The sequence below is a fragment of the Juglans regia genome, chromosome 2 (assembly GCF_001411555.2).
Source record: "Juglans regia cultivar Chandler chromosome 2, Walnut 2.0, whole genome shotgun sequence".
NCBI classification, from domain to species: Eukaryota; Viridiplantae; Streptophyta; class Magnoliopsida; order Fagales; family Juglandaceae; genus Juglans; species Juglans regia.
In genome coordinates, this window is record NC_049902.1 from 37,659,877 (window position 1) to 37,675,938 (window position 16,062).

Consider the following 16,062-nt stretch of genomic DNA (forward strand, 5'->3'; position numbering starts at 1 on the left):
GGAACCCGGCCTCTTGGTTCTTTGCTGTTTTGTCTAGTGGTCTTTGAAGTCTTTTCCTTTTTTGCTTATTTTCGTCATGGACAGCAGGCTCGCTCTTAAGAGATAAGAAGAGATCCAGAAAGAGCTTTGCATGTGTCTTTGACCTCTAGGATGAGGAAGTTGTTAGGGAATTTTAATCCGCATTACATTAGTTCGGTTCTTCTTGGTTCTTTTATTTCACACTCCATTTTTTCCATTAATTAATGTTATTATCAGTTAGTATTCATTATTTTGGACTGTTTTTAATTCGTTGATTCTTAATTTTGTTATACTCTTTCTGGGTCTCAATAGTTGGTTGTGTGTAAATTTTTCATCAGTGCCGAAAGGCCTTCTGACTTGATCTCTGAAATATTATATTTGCTTGTGCGTTTGAGGCCAAGAAAAAAATGAATAAATAAATATCAAACTTACATAAAAATAAATTAATTTTTTAATAATAAATCTTATTTTTTTTAAAAATAACTACACAATATTTATATATTTTACGACTTTATATAACATTACTCTTTATAAAAAGTCAACAATTCTCCATCAAGAGAATCGTCGTGCACCCCCCCTAAACTTAACTTGCAAGAATAAGTTACGTTTGAATAATAAGATAATATTTTATAAATAATAATAAAATAAATAATAAATAATAATAAAAAAATAATAAATAATAATAGAGTATTCTCATAATAGTCTACTATCCAACCTTTTTTGTCGGTACATTAAGCTCTTCTAATCAGACGTAAACTTCTTTTCCGATTTCAGCGAAAATAAAAAGTTTCATCGTCAGTTGTAATAATTTGATGTATAAAATTTTCCTTAAAATAAACACTCTCGTTCGCAACTTTCTTTGTGGCAACACTAAATGAAAAATGCACAATTTGTCATAATAAAACCGTTATTACAGCTCCATCAACCCCAACTGACAAGGAAGACGAAAAACTTCTGCATAATAACATTGAACTTTACCATTCAAGTATTTGGCTTAGATACTTTGACATTGCACAAAAAAGGATCTACTGTTCTCAGACTCAGGTTGGTACCACCGATCCAGGTGGGGGCGATAACTGCACGACGAAAAGCCAGAACACCATAACAAGCAATATCAACTTTATGAAAACGCGCAATGTCAGCTTACATACCCCTTTCTTCATCTTCAAAACCTCTCCAGCCCCTATTGAATCTTCACAAAGCTGATCTAAATCCTCTGCTTGTTTTTTAAGCTTCCTGGCCTTGCTTTCTAATTCTCCATATTTGTTCACAACCAGCGCTTGCCCCTCAGCCAGAGCATTTTGTACTTCTGAGAATTGATCAGTCGCAGTAGCCTTCATTATCTGTATTGTCCCCATCAATGCTAGGTACTTAACCTCAGCTTCAATCTTTTGCTTGACGAGACCCTCAAGCTCAGTCTCTATCTCTCTATATTTTTCCTCCTGTAACCCTATGTTGCTACTGGATTCTTCCTTTGGAGACTTGCTACTGCTTATTGTGGCTTCAAGTTCAGCGATCCTGCAGTCCTTCGCCTCAAGTATAGCCCCCGTCTCCTCCAATTTGCTCTCCAAAGATTTTACCTTTGTCAAGCTTAATACTTCGACTTCCAAGGATGACAAAGTAGTTTGTCTAATCTTTTCCAATCCCAGCTGGTCAGATGAGCTTGTCATGCGGTTCTTGGGATCCGTAGTAGTGAAATCTGCTGGCACACCACCACCGGTAGTTGAACTGTCATGCAGTGATGTAGGTTCCTTTCCAATCTCCCTTAGTTTATGAACTTCTGCAATAGTGTGGCAATAATTCTAATACCTTGAAATGTTAACAAAAAACGGCCAAAGCCTAAAATTTCATTAAGAACCCTTTCGCAAGTGGAAGGACACAACTTGAGCATAAAACATGCAGCTCCAAACGAATAATGAGGCATGGACGTTTTATAGAGTTATTCCAAGGTCATGTCATCTATATACAAAATAACCATGCCTACAGTACAGCACATATCATTGCACAGAACAAAGGTTTAAAGATTTAGGCTCAACAGAAAAAAGAAAATGGTTAACCCCATAGGGAATGAAGAGAGACCCAGGATCCTCCTCTCACCGGTGCTTCTTGAGGGTCCGCTCCGCTCCCCTCCCCTCCCCTCTCCAAAACTCCCTGGGGATAAGCAACACACTGATAGTTTGGATTCTCCACTTCAAACTTATTAAATAAATCAGCAAGATGGGCGATGATAGAGCACAAACTTTCTCCAGAAAGAAAATCCAAAAAATCCTCTTAAGATGGTATCGGGCCTTCGGTAAAAACTAATACACCAAACCTATGATGACAATCTGAGCATTCTTTATTTAGATAGCATACATTCCTACATATACTTACATTCTTTATTTAGATAGCATGCATTCCCACATACATATACACACACACATACTTACATGGGGCTTGCACACCCTGAGCTTGTAGTACCCTCATTCCACTTGCCAATAACTGTCAGGTTTATTTTCAGCACTTTTTTTTTTTTTTTTGATAAGTAAGAAATTTTATTGAATCGAGTGAAACTAGGCAATGCCTATGTACACATGAAGTATATAAAATGACGCACCTAATTACATTCTAGAAAGCTGAAAAGTAGACAAAAACTCATGAACATTCCTGCCCTTTAGTACAATAGCAAAAAACCATTGTAAAAGAGAGAATACAAATAAATTCCTGATTTCCCCCACTGCATGCTCTTTGTTGTTGAAACACCTATAATTCATTTCCGTCCATAAACACCACATTAAGCACAAATATATTATCCGCCACACTGCTGTCAGTTGAGAGCTATTAAGATGCCTATTTCAGCATGCTAGTAGATCCGCCACACTCTTAGGCATAACCCAACACAGCCCAGCTCTACTAAGAATGCCATCCCATAACTCCCTAGCTACGTCGCAATGTAAAAGTAAATGATTAATCAATTCCCCATTCTTCTTACACATGAAGCACCACTCCAAAACATCCATACCACGTTTCCGTAGATTGTCCACCATCAAATCTTCCCAAGCGCAGCTATCCATGTAAAAAAAGCGACTTTAGACGGCACAGAAACCCTCCATATGCTCTTCATGGAAAAGAGTTAGGCTGTTGGACTGTCAAAACCTTGTAAAACGATTTAACAGTAAACTTCTTGCTCCCCGTATGTTTCCACAGCATGTGATCACTCCTATTACCTCCCAACTTCATTGAATACAAGTAGCTGAAAAAACCTTCAAGCTCATCAAGTTCCCAATCCTGAGCATTTAAAGTAACATTCCAAAGTATAGTTCCATTTACACGAGACAACACCTTTGAAACTGCTGCCTGCTAGTTTCCAGCCAAGCTGTAAACAACCGGAAAAACAGTGTAAAGAGGTCTCTCGCCACACCATACATCGAACCAAAAACGGGTTCTTGCTCCCTGACCCACCTCAAACTTGAGGTGTTTTTCAAAAATGTTCCACCCCTTTCTAATGAATTTCCATAGGCTAACACCATACGGCCCCCTACCCCCCCTTAAAGCACCATCCCCCCCACTCACTTCCATACTTCCGATCAATAACCTCTCTCCACAACGAGTTCCCTTCCATTTGATATCTCCACAACCATTTTCCTAATAATGTCTTATTAAAAATAGTCAAATTTCACATCCCCAAATCACCATTCACAAGCGGACAGCTCACGCTTTGCCAACTCACAAGATGAAATTTGTTCTCCTCCCCCATGCCACCCCACAAAAATGCTCTAAACAATTTTTCCATCCGGTTTGCCACTCCCACCAATAATGGAAAGAGAGAAAGATAGTAAGTAGGAAGATTGGAGATGGTGCTTTTGATAAGTGTTAATCTTCCCCCTTTTGATAGATATAACCGCTTCCAACCTGACAATCTTTTCTCAATCTTCTCTACCACACCGTCCCAAATACTCTTTGCTTTGAAAGACGCCCCTAAAGGAAGCCCAAGATGTTTCATATGAAGAGAGGCAACTTTGCAGCCTAGCAAGTCCGCAAGAAAGTTAATATTCCTCACGTCCCCCACCGGTACCAGTTCCGACTTCCCCAAATTCACCTTGAGTCCCGAAACCGCTTCAAAACACAACAAAACAGTCCTTAAGGTTTGAATCTGACCACAATCTGCATCACAAAAAATAAGAGTATCGTTCGCAAATAATAAGTGGGAAATAGAACTAACACCATTACTATTGTTGCCCACCGAAAAATCAGCAATAAAGCCCCCCTTACTGCAGCCTCCACCATTAGACTCAATGCCTCCATAACAATGACAAAAAGAAAATGGGATAACAGGTCCCTTGTCTCAAACCCCTTGAAGTCTGAAAAAATCCACATGATTTGCCATTGACTAATACAAAAAACGGAGCAGTTGAAACACAATGTTTGATCCATTCAAACTACCTGTCCCCAAAGCCACATCTCATGAGCATATAAAAGAGAAAATCCCAACACACGTAGTCGTAAGCCTTATTCGGCTGTCCAAACACTCATTAGTAATCAAAACTGAATCCAGGTTTTGCCGGCCCCGAACGAAAGCATTTTGAGGTTTAGAAATAAGTCTATCCATCACCATACTCATTCGGTTGGCTAATACCTTTGATATGATTTTATAGATCCCACCTACCAAACTAATAGGACAGAAGTCTTTCAATTCATAGGCTCCAGCTATCTTCGGGATACGAGCAATGAAAGTAGCAATTAGGGACTTCTCAAACTTGTGAAAAGTATGGAAATCATGGAAAACCTGCATCACTTCTTCCTTCACTATATCCCAACACTCTTGAAAGAAAGCCATAGAAAAACCATCCGAGCTCGGGGCTTTATCTTTGCACATGCCTCTCACCACTAGATGCACCTCCTCTTCATCAAACGGCCTCTCCAACCAGCTTGCCACACCCGAATCCAGCTGGTCAAAGTTCAAACCATCAAGTTTGGGTCGCCATTCTGCTGTTTCAGCAAGGAAGTCTTCGTAGTACTGCACAATATGATCTTGAATCTCTTCAGGGGAATGAAACACATTTGCGCCAGAGTGGAGAACCTCAATGGCATTATTGCGCCTATGAGAAATAACCACCTTGTAAAAAACTTAGTGCATTTGTTCCCCTCCTTCAACCAAAGCGCCCTAGATTTTTGCCTCCAAGATATTTCTTCCATCAACAAAACCTTCTCAATTTCAGCTACAACCACATTCTTTCTTGAAAGACTCCTCATTATCCTCCCCCTCCTCCAATGCATGCAACTCGTCCCAAAGAAGATTTTTCTGCACTTCCGTATATCTAAAAACTTCATCATTCCATTTCTTTAAATCAGTCTTAAGGGCTTTAAGTTTACCCACCACAATAAAGCTGGGGGTACCATCAAAAGAATAATTAGCCCACCAAGTCCTTACCTTCTCCATGGCAACCTCTTCTGACATAAATCAGGAAAGTGCGTCTTCAAAGAAGAAGAGATTAGAAATCTATCCAGTCTTGACCACCCTCTACTATTGGACCAAGTATAAACCCCCTACCAAAGGGAGGTCCACAAGATTTAAATAAAAAATTAGCTCCGAGAAATCTTCCATAGCCCCTGTCGACGAAGAAGCCCCCGCCCTCTCACTGGAGAACCGAACAATATTAAAATCTCCACATAAACACCAAGGTAAATCCCATAAAGAATATAAACCCACCAATTCCTCCCACAGAAAACTTCTATCTTTATCCACATTAGGCCCATACACGCCCGCAAAAGCCCACCTCCACCCATCCTCAATGTTTTTTAGAGAGACAAACCACTGAATAATACCCAATACAATCCTCTACCAACTCCACCACTCTCTTATCCCACATCAACAACACACTTCCTGAAGCGCCTAACGAAACTAGATAACACCACCCCACAAAAGAGCAACCCCACAAACTACGAATAATATTTCTATCAATATAACTCAACTTAGTCTCTTGAAGGCACGTGACAGACAATTTTCCAGTTACGAAGAAGGGATCTAATGCGTAGACGTTTGTTAACGTCGTTGATCCCCCTTACATTCCAAGAAAGGATTTTAGGCTTCATAAGATGACCATGCCCCCCGCCCTTTCAACCTGTCCCTCCCCAAACTTCCCTCATTATTATCATAATTAATAGAACTTTGTAGACGTTTCAACTCCCTGTCCCATTTTATTGCTGATTTCAGTGCCATGAATCTTCCTGCTTCAACCGTAATTAGAAGAGTCTTAAACTGCTCTTCAAATTCACGCAGCACCCAGTCCGGCGTGAATCTGTAAGCAGGCTTTGGAGAGACAGTGCATAACGGGATGGGACTGCCCATCGCTTCCTTGTCACCCTCTACCTCGCTGAACACCATCTCTGAAGAACAATCCATCTACCTAGCACCTTTCAATACCTCTGTTGAAACTCCTCTACCTCCATCAACCCCCCAAACCATTTCCAACAACTACATCTCCTCCTTTGGCGTAGTTAACTCACTTAACAATGGAGAAATTTCCATCGTGGGGCACCCCCCTAATAGATTCTCTACCAACTTCCCTTCCTCTAGTTCCTTCCAAAAAAACACCTCATTCTCAGCCTCCCGAGCCTCCATATCCTCATCTACCATCTCTGATTGCGGGACCATTACCTGAGTCATGCCTAGGGGGTTGCCAACGACCAGCAAAGAGGTCTGTGCAGCCACCGATGTTGTATCTTGAAACTGCCCACATAGGGGATTGGACCCAACGAGTGGGTTAGCAACCTCCTCTACTGAATCTTCAATCCCCAGCGATCTAATCCACTGTTTTGATGTAATGGATGTGCCAGCGACCACCGTCGCACCTTTCTGTCCAGGTTTCGATGCATTTGGGGAATATAGAACGTTGTAGTTGCACAAACTGATTGTGCCATGCACTGTTGAAGTTACCGTCGGCGTTGTAGCCTCTACTGGTGGTACGAAATTCTTCGGCAAGGTTGCCTGAGTCCTCGCCGGGAACAGTGGCTCGGGCCCACTCACCGATGGGCGAGCTTCCGCCTGAGTCCTCTTCCAGACAGGGCCTGATTTCTTTTGGGCAGAAACCCTTCCCGTTGGTTGAGGCCCATCTCCTTGTCCCAGTTCCTTGCCCTTGCCCTTGCCCTTCAGTTGTGTGTTTCCATTGGGCTCGCTGGATTGGACTAGAACACCCTGTCTCTTGAGCACACAACACTGCCCCTTAAGTCTTCTGCACTCACTCCACGGCCCAGGCCCAAGCCCACATCTCCTTGCACCTCAACGCACTGTTTTAACCAAGATACTTTATCAGTCAGCTCTCCCAGTTGACTCTCCATTTCAAACAATATCTGCAACAAATTTTCCTCTTTCAAGCTAGCAGCTTCTCTGCTACCCCCTTCACTTAACTAAGCACCAACCATAAAAGTGGCGCCACCTAAACTCGACAGTCTTGTTGTCGCTACACACTTCACGTCTTGAGGCCTCTCCATCTCTTTGCTACCTTGGAGAACCTCCCTGTATGATCGAAAATTTGAAGTTTGCAACGTCGTCGCTGGTGGTAACAGCCGCTCAGAACCTCCAACACTTCTAGCTTCCTTTAACGCCACCACTAATTTTCTCCAGCCCATTCTGTCCCTATCCCTTGGTATAAATATGAAACTCCGATGTCCCCCCCCCCCAAATCAAACTCCATGAAAGCCATGTACACTCCCCTAGAATTAGTGCAGCGTTGTGCAATATAACCCCTATCCCCATCCCGATGAGTAGTGTAAAAACCCTTTCCCTCAACCTTCAGACACTCCTCCAAGGCTTTAGAAAACCATCGTATTGTCCCTAGCCCCAAGCTCATATTTTTTACAACTTTCCATCCTTTCTCAATAAGATGCACATACCATCCATCCCTTAACACCTCAAACAACTTAGATTTGATAATAACACGTTTCGTGGAAGGCATTTTCCTTCCAATGTTGCCAGAGAGAACGCCGTCAAACGCATGTAACCACCATCGGAATCAAAAGAGAAACCAGCTTGATACAATTGCAATTGGAATAAAATGAAATGAACACATATAAACCTATCTAGTCTTTGTCAAATTTTTCATGCTGTACTAAATTGTGTGATTCAACAAACATAGACTTAGGGCAGGTTTGGGGGGTGGGCTGAGACACAAAATTCTCATCTCATCTCATCTAATCATTACACATTTTTCAAATTCTCATACAAAATATAATAAACAATTCAACTTTTTCAAATCTCAATTCAACTTTTTCAAATCCCAATACAATAATAATACTAAAACATAATATTTTAAACATTAAAACAAAACATAAAATTCTCATCTCATCCCCCAAACCTGCTCTTACTATTAAACCTGAACAAAAAAGGTGGAAACATCACATTGGAACGCTTGGCACCTCAAACCTTGCCCCTTATTGCTTGATCCAAAACATTTTTCATATTAGAAAAAAGTAATCAAATTCATAGAACTGACCCCGTTTGGTTTCACAGATGGTCTCAACCCATCTCATCTCAACATTATTTTTAGCACTTAAGAGGAGAGAAGTTCCACAACAGATTTGAGTACGTATTGTCAAAACCAATTTCGATAGTACCCCAATGGGCCCTTAATTCTATCATGATCCTTTTCACTTGTTCTTATGTGTGACAGTAAGCCAGCACCAATTAGCACAACGATGGGGTATATGCATCAGAATGACACAAACTCTACCATAGCCTAAATTTTCATTAACAACCATTTTGTAGATAAAAAGACACAAGAAACTTCAGCATAAAACATGATATTTCAAAAGAATAAAGAGGCACATAGTCTTTATATAGTTATTCCAAGGTTAGGGCCTCTATATTCCACAATAAACTATGACAGCATTACAACATATATAAATCACAGAATGAAGGGCTAAAGACTTAGATTCCACAGAAAAAAGAAAATGGTGAAGCCCATAGGGAATGAAGAGGGGCCCCAGATACTCCCTCAATTGTGCTTCTTGAGGCTCCACTCCCCTCCCAAAAACCCATAAGGATAAGCAACACCTTGATAATCTAGGTTCCCCACTTCAAAACTTATTTCATAAAATCAACAAGATGGATGATAATAGAACACAAACTATCTCTATCTCTAAATAAAATTCATGATAACTCTTAAGATGGAGTCAGACCTGCAGTAAAAGCTAATATACCAAACTTATGACCAGACAATATGACCATTCCTTATTTAGAAACGTGCATTATTTACTTATACAACCTTTGACTAGCTTCAGTTGCTTATTTTAATCATACCCTTCCTCTTTCTTTCATTCTTTCCTAGACAGATATTCTCCTCCAATCTTCTTCTTCCTCTTGTATCTACCTCCTTGTACATTAAAGACTAAGAAATATTCTCCTCCAAGCTTCTTCTCCCTCTTGTATCTACCTCCTTGTACATTAATGTAATGACCCAAGGAGGGCACAAGCCACATTTGGGCAAATGTTCCAAAAGGAATAGTCAAACTTACAATTGGAGCCAATTGAAATCATCATAAAGGACTTAAATGTCTCCTTCTCAGGCAATGTGGGACCCCATTCACCACCTTCCAATACAAAATCCAGGGTATTACAATTAAACGCTGCATTGCAAGTGATTTCGTAACGATCCAAGAAAAGCCCAAGCCACATCTAGGTTTATACACTGCATTGCAAGTGACAATTAGAGCCTCCTCGAATCATTGTAAACTGCAAAACTTCTTCCTCCTAGGAAATTTTGAATTCCATTCACCACCCTTAAGTCTCTATCTTCCTTGTTAGACCATTTTGCTATAGGTGCCATGGCTTAAGTCTCTCACTATCGGTTGGAGATTTTCTTTGATGCCATTCATAACAACCGAAACAAAGTTCAAGCGAAATTTATGTTTATACTCCAAAAGGACTAGTCCATGTCACAATTAGAACCCTTTAGAAATATAATCCACAAGAACTTCCTCCTCCAAAATTACGTGGCATTCCATTCCTAACAACACAAAGAAAGCATAAGCCACATCTTGATTTATATCCCAAAAGGACTAGTCAATACGACAATTGGAATCCTTGGAGTAATTATAAACTGCAAACTTCATCCTCTAGTCTACTCTTCCTCAGATAATCTGCTCCAAGTGAATCTACAATTTCAAGCAAATGTATAGCATTTCCTAGCACCACTAGTCACTCCGTTGCCACTTTCTCACGGAGGCCTTTTAAGCTTGGAATGGGCCTATGCCCAAAACCATCCTTTTATATGGTGGATAACAATTTGTTTGACTCCATATCATTGTAAAGAAAATCCTTGTCAAAATCCTCTAATCCTTCCATGACATTTGGCACTCTTCCTTCATCAATGTGACTATAGAGCCAGAAGTGAGGCTTCAACAAAGCAACAAGTGGTCATGGTTAATGAGACATAAGCCATGGTGAAAATAAACGATAGTTATAGGTGGTGATTCTGAAGTGCAAGATGCTGAGCTTTGACCATTGCCATTTGCTCTACTCACATTTGAAATGTAGGATCCCATTCGTAATGACCAAAGCATTCGTAATGACCAGAGGAAAACCAAAACCACGTCTTGACTTATATTCCAAAAGAACTAACTAAATTTATAATTGGAGTTCCTTAAAATTCACTATAAATAGTAAAAAAAATTCCCTCAAGCAATGTGGGATCCTATCACTACTCTCTTATTCTCATATGTAGCATTACAATCTCCCCTTAAAAATCTTGACGTCCTCACCAAGCCATTCTCTAAATGTGGCACGACTTAAGGGCTTGTTTGGGAAGTGAGATGATCTCATCTCAAAACTTCTCATAATTTCCTTCTCAAATATCATTCAAACACAAACACTTTTCAATTTTAAATTTTCAACTTTTTCATCTAATCATTACCTAATTATTACAAATTTCTCAAATTTTCAAACAAAACACAAAAAATAATACTATTTCAAAGTTCAAAACAAAAATTATACTAAAAATTTTGATAAGTATATTAAAAGATTATAGTCTAATAATATTTTAACTTTATAATATTTTTATTCAACTTTTTCTCACCCCTTTCCCAAAACCCAATAAAACATCTTAACTCAAACCATTTCATTATTATTCATATAATTCTCATTTCATCTCATTACCCAAACATGCCCTAAGTTTATACTTATGGTTAGGATTGAGAATTTACTTTGATACCATTTGTAATAGACACCAAAGGAAAGCCTAAGCTAGATCTAATCTTAAACTCCAAAAGGACTAGTCAATTTAACACTAAGAGCCCCCTTGAAATCATTATGAATCACAAGAACTACTCCCTCCCATGCAACATGGGATCACATTCACCTCCCACCTATACTCAATTAGGGGTATTATAGATTTTGTGTAAGGTCAGTATAATATATTTCGTCAAACTTCCTTGCAATGAAAGTTGTCTATATGATTGAAGAATCACAGTGCACATCACATTAATTTTAGAACCAAATGTTACATCAACCTAGTAAAGAAAGCTCTAAATATATATATATATATATATATAGGAAAGAAAGCTCTAAATAGAATATGAACATACTTAACACACTTATTTATAACCTCTTCACAAATAAAAAGAATCCCTCATGCTCAGGGATGGCCAACTCCCGGGCTAAAATTGTTTGGGAAGCAGTTATTGAGAAGATTGAACGAAAGCTGGCAGGTTGGAAGCGGTTGTATTTGTCAAAGGTTGGTAGGATTACTCTAATCAAAAGCACTCTCTCCAATCTACCTAACTATTTTTTATCATTGTTCCCAATCCCTGCAAGTGTGGCAACACGCATTGAGAAACTGTATGGTGACTTTCTTTGGAGCAGACTTAGGGATGAGTTTAAATTTCATTTGGTTAAGTGGGGCACGATATGCTCCCCAATCTCTTATGGTGGCTTGGGAGTAAGAAACCTGAGATTGTTCAACCAGGCTTTACTTGGGAAATGGCTCTGGCGCTATAATACCGAACCTGAAGCTCTATGGAAGTTGGGGATTGATTCTAGATACGGAAGCCTGTGTCTGTGTGTCTCTGTGTGTGTGTGTGTGTGGGGGGGAGGGGGGGTGGTTCTAAAGAGGTGAGTGGGACTTATGATGTGGGTTTATGGAAACATATCAGGCGAGGGTGGGGGGCCTTTGCTCGTCATACTAGAATTGTGATGGGAGATGGCTCAAGAATTAAGTTCTGGCACGACATATGTGTGGTGACAGAGCTCTCAAGGACTTATTCCATAAAGTGTTCATGATTGCACGAGAGAAAGAAGCTTCAGTGATCGAACTCATGGAAAGGGTTGGGGATTTATTCTAGTGGAATGTGAGCTTCACTAGGGTGGCCTAAGATTGGGAAGTTAGCAACTTTGAGAATTTCTTCCAGCTTTTATACTCCATGAGACCAAGCACTCAAGGAGCTGATACATTGTGGTGGACACCTACTAGGAAAGGTACATCTTCAATTTGCTTGGACAGTGGCTTTGGGGAAGATTTTGACAACAGATAACCTATGGAAACGTGGGGCGATCGTGGTGGAATGATGTTGTATGCGTAAACAAAGTGGGGAGACGGTGGACCATCACCTACTACATTGCGAGATTGCTAGAGCACTTTGGGTCAATGTATTCAGTAGGGTAGAACTAGCCTGGGTTATGCCTGCTATAGTGGTCGAGCTTTTGGCATGTTGGATAAATCTTGGCAGTATCCCACAAATTTCAGTAGTGTGAAAAATGATTCTTGTATGTCTTCTATGGTGCATTTGGAAGGAACAAAATGATAGGACATTTGAAGACAAGAAGGGTTCTATGGAGGAGATCAGATTATTATTTGTTAGAACACTTTTTCTTTGGGCCAAAATTGTAGATTTTAATGGCCTTGATATTCATGAGTTTCTTGTTTCTCTTTCTTCCTCCTAAATAGTTGTTATCTCTTGTATACCCCCTCTGTACTTGGGTTATGCCTATTCTTATTAATAATAATTTAATTGTTTACCTATAAAAAAAAATGCTCAGGGATGTCTTTCTTATTTTCTTGCCCAATTTCTCCCCACAGAACAAAGTGTTGGCCAAAATTCCACAATTGACACAATTTACCACCACTTGATGTCTAATTCCTTTTATCATTTGAGCAATATACATCAAATAGCCCTCATAGGTCCATACATGAACCAAGCGCCTAGTAACCTGAATTTGAATTTGATTCATACAATAAATGTTCTACAAGTCGTTCCCACCTTCTCAATGAAACTAGAATTGCACACCAACAGCACTCTACCTAGCCATGCCAACCAACATCTGCCACAACTTCGTTCTACAAATACTCATAAATCTCTGTCAAAAATCAAAATCCTCTTGATAGTTTCCAGGAGGTCTAGACCAAAGTTCCCTATTGGAGGTCAAATTGTGACTATAAATCGCATGATAAAAGTTCACTTGTCATAATTCAACCGTAGTGTCTACCACCCATCCGAGTTTACTTTCTAGTGCTAATGCCTTAATGTGATCTGCCTAGTATATACGGAGTCCAAAGAAATTTTTGCCTCCCAGCCAACTGATTACCATTGTTCATCTAATCTGGGCCTCTCTCATATTTAAGAAAACTAAATCCCTCCTCTCATGCTACACAAAGAATTTGGGCATCTGTTCAATCAAATATTTCCCAAATAGTTCTAAACCAAATCATGATATTCTGACAGGTTAGGAAAGGTAGATTGGGTAACTCTTTGCAGGTGTGGTAAGAGGTGTAATCACGATCACATATAGTAAATATCTTGGCATTATCTGTTAAAATTTTTTTTATACTGTCATCATTGATTTTCATATTTCGTTTTATCAATAAACAAAGAAACTTTTATACAACCAATTTGGGCTCTTTCAGCTGGGATCATCAAAATAAGGATAAAACAAAACATTTATTTATAGGAAACGGCATATGACCAGAAAGCAGCACAGTATAATAACACTATCAGAGTTGTCCCGATGAGGTTAAATCAAACCTTTTTTCAGTGCTTCTTGCACAGACTGGAGGCTAAAGATAGACTCAACCAAAGGATCCAGATCTGTTGAGGGCTGATCGTTCTCACTTTTTTCTTCCTTGACTTCCCAAGACAAGTCTGCAGCGGAATCATCTTGTGAAAGATCTTCAACCTCGACTACATTCTCTTTGCTGTAACCAGTTTGAACTTCATCACTTAACAGCTGTTCACTCGCATGAGCTTCATCATTATTCTCACCATCATAATTCATTGGCCTCCCAGTTTGCTTTCCATTACTTGCAGTAAAAGCAGCCTGTGCAAAGACAAAATCAGAGCTTCTTGAGTCAGATTCCATGCTGGAATGAGAGTTTTCCTTCTCGATTTTGACCCTTTCTTCTCTAGGCTTCTTGCTGCCTTCAGTCCGTCCCTTTCCCTGCTGGCCCTTTTGCACTGAATTACCCGAACTCTTCCCACTAAAATTCTTTGTCCTATTCTTCTCTCGCAAATGACCCAACACTGCAGGCAGATCATACCTCACCTTTGGAGCACTAGCTGCTGTGGAAGACTTGCTACTCCGATCCTCACTGTTATCAGAATCTGTACCAGCAGCAAACGCAGACCCAGCTGCAAACCTAGAATCCAAACTTGAACCACGTATTGCAAACCCATCAGCAATCTCCAGAGTCGTCAATACATTTGCAGATCCTACCGAACCCTCACTACTTTGCTTGATATCAAGAGGAAAATGCTGAGCTTTAGTTGGATTTCCAGAACCAGACAAACCCCGCTTCAAAATTTTACTAGTATCTACAGTTGCACTAGCATAATTAACAGACTCTCTCTTAATTCTCTTCCATTTCTTCAAGCCATATCCCTTCGTCCTCCCAGGTGAACTCCCACCAGGAGATTCGGTATTCAGTGGTGGCGAATTCAACTCTTGTGCACTTTCAAGATCCTCTCCTTTTGTATCCACCACTGATGTATTGGCACTAGAATTTTCGACAGAAGCCAATTTATCAATATCATTAGGACAAGACCCATTATAATTTGTACCACAGTCATCATCATGCGGCATTCTATCTTGGGTTACTTCATTGTCTTCCACCGATTCAAGAACCGAACATTCACTCCTAAAATCCATAAACAACACCCAGGGGCTCTCACAACCCCACCCCCCACCACAATTCAGTCAGATCAAGATCAAGAACAAGAAGTATCATTCCAGCTCATGGCCACAATATAGCAAAGCCCCAGAAAGATCAACCACTGTTTGAGCAAATTTAAGGTGAAAAAGGATCAAATTCCAATCCAATACCAATCTCGTATTGTGAATTTATTAATTCAAGCACAAATAATTGTGGTAAAAAGACGGCGGAATTCGAAAGTGCAATAAAGTTGAAATCAAGGAAATGGATAACTGAATTGAAAACAGTGGAATTAAAGAACGTGCGTATGTGAAAGATAGAGAGAGACTTAAGCGCATGTACCGTTAATATTATGATTGTCCACAATAAATGAAGCTTTGAAGATGATGATAGATGAACGGAAGGGCATGGAAACCCTAAAGTTTGGTTGGATTTGCATTTTTATAGCCATGAAAATATTGCGAACGATAATATTTATTGGAATTATAACTAAAAGAAGAGAAGAGAGCGAAAAGAAACGTGGGGGAGAGAAGAAGGGCCACATGGAGATAGTGGGCCACGCCAATTACCTAGTCGGCAAAGGACGCAAAGACGAAAAAAAAAAAAAAAAAAGAGGTGGGCAAAGGGCTCCGGCTGCCCATCCGATCTGGAACAAACCACGTGCAATTGATTAAACTCTCAAGCCCCAAAAATACATATTAATATTTTTTATAATATATTACATGTATCATTATTAGATAAAAGTAGTGCTAGGTAGCTGGGAGTGCCATCTTCTTATTTTTTTAATTTTTTTATTTATATTTTTTTATTATTCTTAAACATTTTTAAAAAAATATAAAAAAAAATACATACACTAATACTTATTTTTTTAAGACTGCGTTTGGATGTTGAGCTGAACTCAGCTAAATTGAGTTCTTTATGAATAGTA

General features: G+C 39.6%; 1 protein-coding gene across 1 annotated transcript; it reads right to left on the reverse strand.

The window, feature by feature from the left end:
• Positions 1-846: 846 nt before the first annotated feature.
• On the reverse strand, positions 847-15,597 carry LOC108986042 (WPP domain-interacting protein 2). Its single transcript, XM_018958542.2, has 3 exons — positions 15,477-15,597; positions 14,011-15,255; positions 847-1,798 (listed from the first exon to the last, which is right to left on the reverse strand). The coding sequence occupies exons 2-3, from the start codon at positions 15,128-15,130 to the stop codon at positions 1,059-1,061; spliced, it is 1,860 nt and encodes a 619-aa protein (XP_018814087.1). The 5' UTR covers positions 15,131-15,255; positions 15,477-15,597; the 3' UTR covers positions 847-1,058.
• Positions 15,598-16,062: the final 465 nt, after the last annotated feature.

What these genes read in the sequence shown, in the direction of transcription:
- LOC108986042 (XM_018958542.2), bottom strand. Translation starts at nt 15,130, where the DNA reads ATGGATTTTAGGAGTGAATGTTCGGTTCTTGAATCGGTGGAAGACAAT. An exon ending in GCAAGAAGCACTGAAAAAAG is followed by an intron (nt 1,799 to 14,010) that starts GTTTGATTTAAC and finishes ACACTATTGCAG; the next exon opens with AAGTTCATAAACTAAGGGAG.